The 12,931-nt window shown below is 37.8% G+C and overlaps 1 protein-coding gene across 2 annotated transcripts in view; it reads left to right on the top strand.

The window, feature by feature from the left end:
* The window catches only part of PRKG2 (protein kinase cGMP-dependent 2), a gene marked incomplete at its 5' end in the record, with an annotated part of 84,142 nt that overhangs the window by 61,829 nt on the left and 9,382 nt on the right, over positions 1 to 12,931 (top strand). For both annotated transcript variants that reach the window (XM_082837812.1, XM_082837811.1), the window contains 2 exons: positions 8,301 to 8,464; positions 11,929 to 12,051. In XM_082837812.1, the coding sequence (XP_082693938.1) occupies positions 8,301 to 8,464; positions 11,929 to 12,051 (287 nt within the window). The remainder of the gene's footprint in view (positions 1 to 8,300; positions 8,465 to 11,928; positions 12,052 to 12,931) is intronic.

Here is a 12,931-nt window from a genome sequence, read left to right as displayed (position 1 = left end):
TTTCATCTTCCTTTATCATTTCTTGGCAATATCAGTGAGAGGTCAGATATCTAAGGACAACAATAAGGAAAGACTTTTTTCCCCTCAGCAAAGAATAACCAGCAAAAGCCTGGAAAAAAGACCTAAGTAGGAGAAAGGTCTGCATTTTGAAAGTGTCTCTCTAGAGGCTATAGAGGTTTGCTCTTTAGTGATCATTACAGAAGATGTGTTTGTAGTGAGGGATGACGACTTGATTCTACTCTTCTTCCCCAATTTATGATCGAGAGTGCAGACTGGTTCAGTCCCACATGGAGCCCACCTGGTCTAAGCCGTCTCCATCAGGAAACATATTAGGTGGAGAAGAAGCATTAGCAGATACTACTAAAGGACAATGGATATTCTCACATTACCATCTCTCTTCTGCCCATCCAATAATTTCCTAATTTTTTCTTCACTTTCAAGGCCAGGGGGAGCTGATGAAGGCAGTCATGGTTATGAGTCCTCCTTCTGGTTATAATGAATGAATCTGGGGTGATATTAAGATGTAGGACAGTACTTAAAGAGTTAAAAACTGACCTTGTTCTCAACCCAAGCAGAATTTATATAGTAGCTAGCCTTCTTGGGGTTGCACAGGAGAAAACTTGGTTGTAATCCAGTAAATCTCAGCTGTCACTCATCAGTAAATGTTCTATATGACTGTGCTATTAATTCATGTGATCAATACACCTCATGTGATAACAGAACACCTCAATCTTACATTGAGTATTGTTTAAGAAAATACATTAAATGTTGATATTATTGCCTGCTTCTTTATGATCTCTGTGCCCGTCTGTGCTGATAGCCCCATAATGGCAGCAACTGTGCTATGTTATTTACTGCTGGACGTTAACACACTGCTTAGCACAGAAGAATGAATGAAAGGTCAATGAGGGGATTTCCCTGGTGGTCCAGTGGATAAAACTTTGTGCCCCCAATGCAGGGGGTACGGGTTCAATCCTTGGTCGGGGAACTAAGATCCCGTATGCTGCACAGCACAGCCAAAAAATAAATAAATAAAAAATATAAAATGACTGAGTAAACAATTTGTTAAAAAAGAAAAAAGTCATTGAGGTCACTTCCTCTTCACTCCCAAAATATTTAGGAACATAAAGGTTTTGTTCAGTGACATCAAAGTATGTAAGGTAGAAATCAATAACAAAATTTAGAAAACAGGACTCCAATAAAGATGTTAAAAAAAAAAAAGAACTGTACAGCTGACTTAAAAATTGCTTCAAAATTTAAAAGGCTAGATCTCTTGTTAAGTGTTCTTACCATAATAAAAATTTAAAGTAAAAAAATAAATAAAAAACTAAGAAATCACTAAAAATGTTTGAATTCATCTCATTGGAATTTAAAGGATATTTCAAAATAACTCAAAGGATCAATGAAGAAGAAATTTTAATGAATATTATAAAACAGAATTGCATAGTAGAAAACACTACATATCAACACATGTGGGTTGCAACTAAAATGACAGAATAATGTTTATAGCTTTTAATGTTTCAACTAGGAAATAAAGAAGGCTAAAAATTATAAGTATTCAACTTAAGAATATGGAAAAGGGGGAATAAACAAAGAAAAGAGAAGGAAAAAACAAAGTTAAGAACATGAATTTATAAAATATAAAAGGATATGAAGTCAGGATGTTTTGAGAAACTAATGAAACTAACAAACTGTGAAAATACTGATCAAAAGAAAAAGAGAAGCGGTACAGATAAATGCTATAATGAGTGAACACAACTACAGTTATAGTAGAGAGTTACATGATTAGAAAGTATTTGGACAACTCTACTACTACATATAATATAGTATATAGTATATTATATATATAAATGGTTGGGTGAGAGCTCTCTTCCTGGTTTGCAGGAGGTTCAGTATTTTATAGGAGGCTCTACCCAATGCAGAAAGATACAGGTAAAATTAAAAGAAAGATTGGAACATAAACAACAGAACCTATTTTCCCATGTGATACGATTAACTCTATAGAAATCCAGAATGTAACAGCAAATTATTAGAATTTACTAGAGAGTTCAGTATGGTTGCTGGATGATAAGGTTAAATACCAGAAACATAATTGATAAATAGGAATACAACTGCCATTTACAAAAAGCATAAATATATAATCTATATATTTATATAATATAAATATAATCTATCTAGGAATAAATCTGACAAAAATATGTGAAAGTTTTACTGAGAAACATACAAATTTATAGAAAGATATTAGAAAGACCTAAATTAGTAGGTTCATTCTCATTTCTTTTGGGCACAGAGCCAGAAAACTTACCCCAGCCTTCTTTGTGGCTAGTTGTGACCATGTGACACAGTTCTAGCTCGTGAAATGTGAGGTGACACGCTTTGCATCGCTGTCAGACCTGGTCTGATGGTGATCTGTGCAGCTAATTTCTATGCCGTCTTTCTGGCTTGTGGCCGATGAACACAGCAGATTTGAAGTTGGCAGAACCCTAAGATGGAGGGATCCCGCGTCCCTGAACCACTACTTGGAGGAGATTTCCCTGCTGCTCAGGAAAACCCATTATGTGAGGAAGAAGTAAATTAATGGAGAGTGTAAGCTTCTGTACTTTCTTGGATATCTTTGTTGCAGTAGCTAGCATTACTCTAATTAACTCAGAAAAATGTATTAGGTTTAAAAATAGAAAGACTCAACATCCTAAAGGTATCGATACTTTGTAAAATGATCTGCAGATTTGATCCATTTCTAGTGGAATTCCAGCAGAGCTTTCCATGAAGCTTGGCAAGCTGATTCTAAAGTTTATACAGACTGATCAAAGGCCAAGAATAGCCAAGACATTTCTGAGGGCAAACAAGAACATGGGAGGGAACTCTCTCAGATATCAGAACTAATTATAATGCTGTAGCACAAAATAATTGCTAATGGGAGGTTGCAAGTTAAAACCACAGTGATTTAATACTTACAGATGGCAAAAAATAAAAGTTGATGTCACTAAAGGATGGTGAGGATGTAGAACAATAGGAACTCTTTACCACTGCTGTTGGTGAAGGGGTAGGTAATATAGGACCTAAGGAAAATAATTTGACAATAAGCAGTGAAGTTGAACATACCATGTCTTTGACCCAGAAATTCTACCTTCTTACACATGTCCGGTAGGCAAGATGGGAAATGATGTTAATAGAAGCTTTTTGTGTGATAACACGCTATTGGATATAAGACAAATTTCCATCAACGGCGTGAAGGACAAAAACTTTACACCATTTACAGCATGTTCTTTCAGTGGTGTATGATACAGCAATGTAAGTGTACTGCAAAATGGATTAAATTCAAAAATACGATTTTAAGTGAAAAAAAGGCAGTTTGCCCAAGAATAGATAAGATTTATCTAAAAATTTTAAAAATGAGAACTATATATCATATAAGGATATTAGATATGTGGGAAAATTAGAAATGAAGGCAAGCAAATGATAAACACAAAAAGTCAGGGTAATGGTGACCTCTTGGCAAGGGGTAGAAGGACAGTGTGGAAGGAGCACAGAGGGCTTCTGCATTGGTTCTGTTCTAATTATTAAACTGGTGGTGGATACTGGGGTGTTTTTATTCTCATACTTTATAACTTGCATGTATGTCACATTATTTTACATGTGTCAAGTATTTCTTAACTTGAAAAATAAAAGTAATCATTGACTCTAACTATATTCTTTTTGACAGACCGTTATTAGCTGTACTTATTAAGTGACAATTAAACTTTTCCCACTAACATGCTTTTTATGTTGCTTTTTCCCTTAAAAATCTACTTACTAATGAATTTACCTGTAATGTGAAGGTTCCTTTGGAACCTGGTTTCAGTCTCATCTTAAGTCTCCATGACCTTGCTAGACTTTAATTTTGTCATCTTCAACATTGAGATATAGTCCCTAACTCATAAAGTTGTTGTGAAGATTATACATGTACATCTTATTGAAACGGATGTTAACAGTTATGTCTTCATTCAGATTCTTTCATCAAACACATGTTGACCATCTGCTGTGCTACAGATGCTGTAGGGGGTACAAAATGAATAGGATGTAATGCCTCTCCTCCAGGAGCTAGATTTATTCACACACAACTAGACAGTGCTGCCGTAGGGGAGGTCATTGTGGAATAGAAACTGTTAAAGAACCTCAAAGAGAAAGGAATTGGTTCTGTAAATTCAAGGGAGGCTTCAAGGAGGCGGCGGCCTGTGAGTTGAGCCCCCAATGATCTGATTTTTTTTGTTTGCTCTCGTGTATGCAAAGCTCCCCATCATCGTTCCCACTTTCCACTAAACACTCTAAGTATTTCAGGTGAGTCACCACAGTCACCTAAAGAATAGGGTGTGGCTGTGAAGGCCTCGTCCGTACCATACGTTTGCCTCTCTCACTTGCTGTTGCCTCCAGTGGAAGCCATCCACAGTTGTCCGTTTTAGTAGATGGACCTTAGTATCACAGGGACATGAAATCCTCCTTAGTTGTTGGTGGATAGGATAAATAGATTCCACTTTACCTTTGTCTACACTCGGGCAAAGTAAGGGCCCTAAAAATGCCACATAAATATTTTTTGGGGGAATGTTATGTCTCCATGAATCATCTGGCTTAATTAGACTGGTCCTTTTGTATCCTTTTTTATGTGACCAAGAGAACCAGTAGCTGACAAATTTACTGACCCAGAGAGAAACTTCCGGGAAAAAGCTAATACTTACTGGATACCAGCTCCAGCAAGCCACAGCGCTAATTTTTCTTTCTGAATGAACCAATCATTGCTTCAGATATAGAAGCATCTTATAACCTTCTGGTGTGTTAAAATCTTTGGAGACAATGTTTTTAAGCTTTCAGCATAATGTAAGCTGTCTTTCATAATGGGAATTTAATAGAGACAAGGGAAAACCTGTGTGCAGCTTCTCCAGAGATTCTTCTTGAAAGCTCAGTTCTTCTAGGAAAAAAATTTTTTAAAGGGAAGGTGTCTATTTTCTTATCTTCTAGAACGAGCCCTTTGAAACATAAGCCAAGCCATGCATACCCCTTCTCTACCTCTGGAGGCTACCCCTCCAATGGCCTCCTAGAAAACAAATCTGAAACTCTTTCTATGGTTTACTAGACCACTCCACAATCTGCCCTCACTTCCTGCCACTTCCCGTCATACACTAGGACCCAGACACAGTGGCCTTCTTGCCAATCCTTGATCTTCACCTCGCATGTTCCCGAAGGTTAGGGCCGTTGTGCTAGCTCTTTATCTGTCAGAATCATCCTTGCTCAGATTTTTACAGAACTCTCATTCTTATTTCATGAATATTTCTGCTCCAATCTGCTCAAATGCTACCTCCTCAGAGAGACTTTTCTGATCACCCCATTTAAAGTATAATTCCTGTTGATCTCTGTACCTAACTGCTGTATGTTTCTCCATTGCATATATCACTATTTGGCAATATTACATATGCTATGATATATTTTTTTACTTTTTTATTGAAGTATAGTTGATTTACAATGTGTTACTTTCAGGTGTACAACAAAGTCATTCAGTTATATATATACATAGGTATACATGTATATATATATATATATATATATATACACACACACACACACATATATATATATATATACATTCTTTTTCAGATTCTTTTCCCCATGGGTTATTACAAAATATCGAGTATAGTTCCCTGTGCTACACAGTAGGTCCTTGTTGGTTATATGATATTATATTTTTTATGCATGTTCTCCTCTTTCTCTTAAATGTAAGCTCTAAGAAGACTGGGGACTTTGTCTGTACCCTGGTGATTGGTACATAATGGTTTTCAATAAATATTCATTGAATGAACAAAGGAAAGAACTTACATTTCTATTGACTAGAAGTTAAAGGGTTAAAGAAAAAATTGAGGCTTCGTGGTGGTATCCATGCTGGTACAAGACAGAGGTAGTGTGAATTTTTATAGAAAATACACAGAACTTCACATCAGAAGATGTGGGACCTTCTATATTTGGCACATGACTTTGAATAGGTCTGAGCATCAATTTCCTCCAACCAAATGGATTAGACTAAAGTTGATAAGATCAAAGGAGATAAAGGAAGTGGTAAGTTTTCATAAATCTTAAAATCTTAATATAATTATTGCCATCTCTTTGGGCAATATGTAAATACAATATGTAAATACAAAAGCAAAATCAGGTACTCAAATTAAAATTTCTTACTTTCAGAACTAGAAAAGCTCTCCTAAACATCTAATGAACTTCCAGTCATCCTTACATGGGAAACTTAAGTGCAGTTTAAAAAATGAGTTGAAGAGCTGTTACAGAACTACAAAATATAATATTTCCATACGTGCATGGATGTAAATGAAATTATAAGCATTGCTTTCTTGTTTCTTAAATTTCAGTCTTTATAAAATTAGTTAAGATTTTCATATTGGTTCTTTATCTGAGGAATAAGTAGATATGCTAATTTCAGCTAGTTACAAATTTTAATTTCATAATATTCCCAGCTATCTCTTAGGTACAATCTTTGCGAGTCATTCTGTGTAGATAAAAGAAAAGAACAAAAGCCCACTTCAAATTAGGTTGTTTAAATTCCCTTTTTTCTAATAAGGATATCCTTGCTGTTATGTGATAAATACCAAAAAGCCTTAGTAAAAAGGTAAATTTCTAAGAGATTTTTAAACATATGACAAATGTTTTAAATATTAATATTTGAATAAATAAATGAGGGCTAGATTTTATAGTTCACTGATTCATATTTTTTTAGGTGAGGGCCTATTTTGATGTGTTAACCTGATTTATTTAATTTTTTTAGCCATGATTATTGCCATATTATTGAGATAGTCCATGTATAATGAATCTATTAAAATGTGCATGTTGAAGCCCAGCTATAATTTATGTGTCTGTTTACTTGGAGGTGGAGGGTGGTTTTACTAAAATAATATCTTTATGTATTGGAGATGAAAAGTACATGCTAAATCGCCCCTGTGGAAGGAAACCAACTTTGTTTTGCAGGGCAGGACTTCAGTCATATACACTGCCTCGATTTAATGAGCGCGTCTTCTGTTGCTCCAGCTTTCTTTCCTGTCTTTATTCAGTTCACGGAGTTCATTGAATAGAGTCTCAGAGAAGTGGAAGGGCCTATCCTGAAAAGACAGAAGAGGGTAGCACCCATTCATCACGCTGGGAGAGCTCCTAATCCTCAGTCAGTGCTGAGCTCAGATGTCACTTCTTTTTTTTTTTTTGCGGTACGCGGGCCTCTCACCGCTGTGGCCTCTCCCGTTGCGGAGCACAGGCTCCGGACGCGCAGGCCCAGCGGCCATGGCTCACGGGCCCAGCTGCTCCGCGGCATGTGGGATCTTCCCGGACCGGGACACGAACCCGTGTCCCCTGCATCGGCAGGCGGACTCCCAACCACTGCGCCACCAGGGAAGCCCCAGATGTCACTTCTTAATGACGTCTTTCCCCACCATCTTCTCCCTAATGTTCCAGAATTCTATGTCTTTTGGCTCTTTGAGTTTATACTTTGCATAATCTTCTACTATATCCTGTCTCACATGGCAGTTTTTTAATCACATCTGTTTAAGTATTCCCAGTACTCTGAGCTTCTCCTAGTCAACACTGTATCTGTAGCACAGAGCCTGGCCTATTGTGAGTGCTGACAGTATTTTTGCAGAATAAATAAGTTAATGCAAGTGCTGCCACCCTGAGAGAGACTGAGGGTGTACAGAGTTCAGCCAAAGTTGAGATGGGATGATGCTTGCTTTTACTTTGGACTGCCAACATTTAGAGGGTGCAGACATTGTGCATAAAGGTTTTTAAAGACTGTCCAGAATTTTAAGCTCCTCTTCTTCTCAACAACGGTCCCTTTCCCAAACTCTCAATTCTGCTATCATTTTTCCTTTTATGATGACGCTCAAAGGGCGCAAGTGTCTATCACTTCCCCCTTCTCTCTTCTTGCCAATGAATACCACTATTGATTTGCAAGTTACTTGTCTGCTTGCCCTGAACTTCACCTTGGTTATAAGGGTCTCTCCTTGCTAAACCATCCCTCTCATCCTCGTGGGCGTAGAGGTGTGTGCATGGAATTTTCTCCAATGTAACGAGATTTACACCTGGCCCTGCAAAAGAATAAATGAGAGGGTCAGTGGAGTGTGTGTGTGTGTGTGTGTGTGTGTGTGTGTGTGTGTGTGTGTGTGTTTGTGTGTGGTGTGAAGGGCAGGGTGGAGGTGTTGAAAGAAGATTGAAGAAGTTAGAGGAAGACAAAGAAGAATGTGAGTTTTACAGTCTCTGAAAATTTCTTTGATCTTCTTTTCCAGGTTGACTTTGGATTTGCTAAGAAAATAGGATCTGGACAGAAAACATGGACATTCTGTGGAACTCCCGAGTACGTAGCTCCTGAAGTCATTCTCAACAAAGGACATGACTTCAGTGTGGATTTTTGGTCCCTGGGAATTCTAGTGTATGAACTCCTCACAGGCAAGTAAGTACCTTGTGTTTTGTCTCTTCTTTAGAGAAGTGCAAAAATAACTTACTAATGATAAAAAATATATGATTTAAGAATTTAACATTTTGGAAGTGTTTTTGATTAAGCATGATGCCTTTTCCTCTTCACATTATGTCATATATAACATGCTTTCTAGCTTGTAACATGGTGAAAAGATTCAGGAAGGTGCAGGAAAGGAGTACAAAATTGCTATGGTTTACCTAGAGTGGCAAGGCCTGTTATTATAGATAATATATCAAGTGTGTGAAGGTTTGGGGAATCCATCATAAAAATAAGAAAGGAAATTGAAGTTGTGGGCTGTTATTATTTCCTCATATTTTATTTTGTAGTTGAGAAAATAGCAATCATAATTCCATTAAATCCATTGATCAATTAAATTTAGCCGTGTTCTTCCATTTTCCCAATAAATCATTAACCAGAAATGCTGAAAGAAGGCAACATTGCTGGATTTAAATTTTAATCCCCTTGTCAACTGCTTTCTAGAGGTGCTAATGAACAGAGACAAGACACAGCAGGAGTTTTACAAGTTAAAATTGGATTGCCATTCCTGAAGCGATTAAAGGGCTGTATTAATGAATCCAGGATCCCAAATATTCAACCTGCCTGCACACACGTACACACTTATACACACACATATTACCTCACATCTGTAAAGCCCTTGACAGTTTACAAAGCACTTACATGTGTATTATCTAATTTTGTTTTCACAAGCTTGTATGGAAGTTAAAGCAGGAATTGTTTATTATCTTATGGTTTAAATTTGTATTATGATTATTTTATGATTTAAATCTTATAGATTAGAAAACTGGGTCAGAGAGCTACTTGCCTAAGATCAAGGATTTAATCTCAGGTCTTCTGACTCTAAATATGACACACTTTTCATTAAACACGTGTGCCTTATACATAAGAGTTTTTTAATATAATGCATGGCTGTATAGACAGGATTCAGATCAGGTAGTTTTCTTTCCTCCATTTCTCATTAACTGATTTGGTCATTCTTTTAAGCCTTTACAACCAAATATTCTCAGTCTTGATGTCAGGGAGGATTTGCATTTGAAATGGCATAAGAAATGCTGGAATGAGCCCAGTGACGGGGATTCCAGTCTCAACACCTGTGTTACAAAAGGAGAGTTTTGTAGAATCTTCTTGAGCTTTTTACACTGCAGATTTCAATGTTGGGTTACCCATGGCTCCATTCTTTTTCCTTGTCCACATGAAAGATTATTTGAGGACTTCCCTGGTGGCGCAGTGGTTGAGAGTCCGCCTGCTGATGCAGGGGACACGGGTTCGTGCCCCGGTCCGGGAGGATCCCACATACCGCGGAGCGGCTGGGCCCGTGAGCCATTGCCGCTGAGCCTGCGCATCCGGAGCCTGTGCTCCGCAACTGGAGAGGTCACAACAGTGAGAGGACCGTGTACCGCAAAAAAAAAAAAAAAAGATTATTTGATATCTGTAATCATTTTCAAATATTCATTGCTTAAAATTTTGAAGTAAAAAAGAGAAAAATTTCCAGGTAGTCATTCAGGGATAAAGTTGATTAAGGTCTCAGGACACAAGGATTTCTGTTTCAAGGGTTTGTTTCCTCATCCCTGGAAAATTTGTCAGCTGCATTTCTAAGACATTCATGATGGCTCTTGTAGGTAACTGGAGAATATGCATTTCAGTCTTCATCAGCTGGAATAAATTGTCACAAGAAGTAGGGAAATAAAGTGAGAGAATAAGGAAGGGGAAAAAAATCCTCAATAACTTGGAGTTGCTGAAGTGACCTTGAGCTGTCATGAAGAAGGTGCAAAATTGCTGTTATAAAGGCTTTCGGGGTAGGGCGTGAGAAAAGTTCATTTTAAATGCCCTAAAGTCAGGAGGTAAAACAAAAGAACTAAAAAACCAAACCAAAACAAAACACAACCTACTTGTAAATATATAAATAAGTTGAAGGAATTGTAGCAATGGTTTTTGTTTTCTACCTCATTTTCTTTTCAAGTGAAACATAGATTATTAAAAGTTGGTGCAACGAACTTGTTTCAGGTTCATTACCAAGAGTGGGAATTCTCGGTATCCAAAGGTCTCAAGCGTGACCAAGGTACAACAGAGTCATTCATGAAAATCATCTTTAATTTTTAAAAATTAAATGATACAATAGAATAGGTATGAAAGTGTTTTTAAAAGCAGAGTCCATGCATGAACATGTTATTCAAACCCAGTGGTTAATTTCCAGTGCTTTCATAACTCGTCTTAGCAAGAGTTGCCTTGAAATTCTCTCTTCGTGGTTTCCAGGACCTCCCTTTCTCTCATTTCTCTTCCCATGCTAGAGGCTCCAGCTCAGTGTCTGTTGCTGGATTCTTCTTGTCATCCTGACCTTCTTCAGTGGTCATCGGGCCACTTCAGTCCTTGACCTCTTTCCTACCCACTCACTCCTTGGGTGATAACATCAAGCCCCATGGCCCGTAGATACTGTCTGATGACTCCCCGGAATCATACCTCCAGCCCTAACCTCTTCCCTGAATGTCAGACTCATAAATGTAACTGTCTGCTTAGCATCTCTATTTGGATGTTCAAAATGCAACTCGATTCTCTTCCTCAGAACCTGCTCTGAACCTGCGCACCCCCAGCCTAACCTCCACACCAGTCTTAGTAAACAGTATCTCCGTTCCATAGGTCAAAACACTTCAGTATCCTTCTTGAATCCTTTCTTTCTCCTGCGTACCACATTCACCCCAGTAGCAAATCCTGTTGACTTTATGCCATCGAAATAATCCAGAATCCCACCATTTCTCACCACCTTCACCACTACCGTTCGAGTCCAGGCTACCAGGCCTGCCTTCCCCCACCGCTAGTACCATCACAGTTTATTTTCAACACATTTTTAAAAAGCTTACTCTGACTTCTGTAAATTAGATCACCTGACCTGAGAGTATTCCCAGGTCCTTCCCGTAGCCCGCTAGATCGAGATGACCATGCTGCCCTCACCTCTTACACTCTCTCCTGCTTCCTCACTCCACCAGCAACACTGCCCTCCTTTCTGTTCCAAGAACGACCCATGTCCACTCCTGACTCCTGGCCTTTGTACTTGCTGTCTTGGAATCCCTTGCCTGTGTGGCTCATTCACTCCCACCTCTGCTCAACTACCAACATATGAGAGATGCTTTTCCTATCCACTGTGTCTAAAAAAAAACCACACCTCCTCTCTCTCACTCTCTGCCCTCCCCTTTATTTTTCTTTTTAGTGATTATCACCACTTGACAGATTACCTCTGTGTGTATGTGTGTGCGCGTGTGTGTGTGTATTTTGTTAAGTGATATGAAATTATTTTCTAGCATATATCCAGATTTGCTATAAAACAACTCATGAGAGGGAGGGAGGGAGGGAAAAAAAGAAAAGAAATTTAGTTGTAAATGTGTCTCAGATGCTGGTCCTAGTGTCCTATTTTGGCTTTTCTCTAGCCCGCCCTTTTCTGGGGTTGACCAAATGATGACCTACAATTTGATTCTCAAAGGAATTGAAAAAATGGATTTTCCCAGAAAGATAACCAGACGACCTGAGGATTTGATTCGGAGGCTTTGCAGGTGAGAATGACTATTAAAAACCCCTTGTTCTTGGGGGAAGGTGTGAAGGCTTCTCATTTCTGCTGCCACACATTTTAAAGTTAGGTGTATATTTACTTTTTGTACTTTTCTATGTAGTTAAATTATATTTAATGAAAATCATTTTCTATTTTGCCGTCTGTGCTAGAAGTTTGAGTTTCTTTCATGTAATACACAGTACCTACTCATAGTTTAAAAGAGATGCAGATTGTTCAGATTATCTTTGAGAATCATCTTTCTTAGAGGAAAACAGAACCACAAAACTTAGCTTAATAAAGGAGTAGTTTACAGCCTTGTTATTTTGAGAGAAAATTAGTGGCGATGATAAAGTGTTACTGTATGTCCTCTTTCAATCTTCATTTAAAAAAAAGTACTCCTATTTTCAATTACTCCAAATTTCTACTTACCACTAAAAATAATTTATTGGAGAACAGAAGACTTCTAGAATTTTGTTTAAGCTTCATTTTGTTGCAGTTTTCTTGCACACTTGAACTTTTTTAAAAGCTTTAAAATTTAGTAAATTTAGAACATGAAACCTAGCTGCGAGTTGCCCACAGAAATTTCTGCATGCTTCTAAAATTTCAGCTCTGTTGTAAATGATTCTCTAAAGCTTTCCCTGGTTCCCTTAGCAGACTTGGTAAGGTGGCATCGTCCTGTTCTTTTAAGCATTTATTCATAGCTCATTTAAAGCACTGGGAGATACCTATATCTATATATCCGTATGTATATACCTATATCTATGTATTGGGATATATAGATATTGAATACATATATTCATATTCCTGACTGTAAGTTGACTGTGGCTCCCCCAGAGGGGGCATGTGTTTTCCATCTCCTTTATTCTCAGATGTGCCTGGTCTAT

The sequence above is a fragment of the Leucopleurus acutus genome, assembly GCF_964270905.1.
Source record: "Leucopleurus acutus genome assembly, chromosome: 4".
NCBI classification, from domain to species: Eukaryota; Metazoa; Chordata; class Mammalia; order Artiodactyla; family Delphinidae; genus Leucopleurus; species Leucopleurus acutus.
The sequence above is the reverse complement of the archived record's forward strand: the minus strand, read 5'-3'. Positions and strand labels throughout refer to the sequence as shown.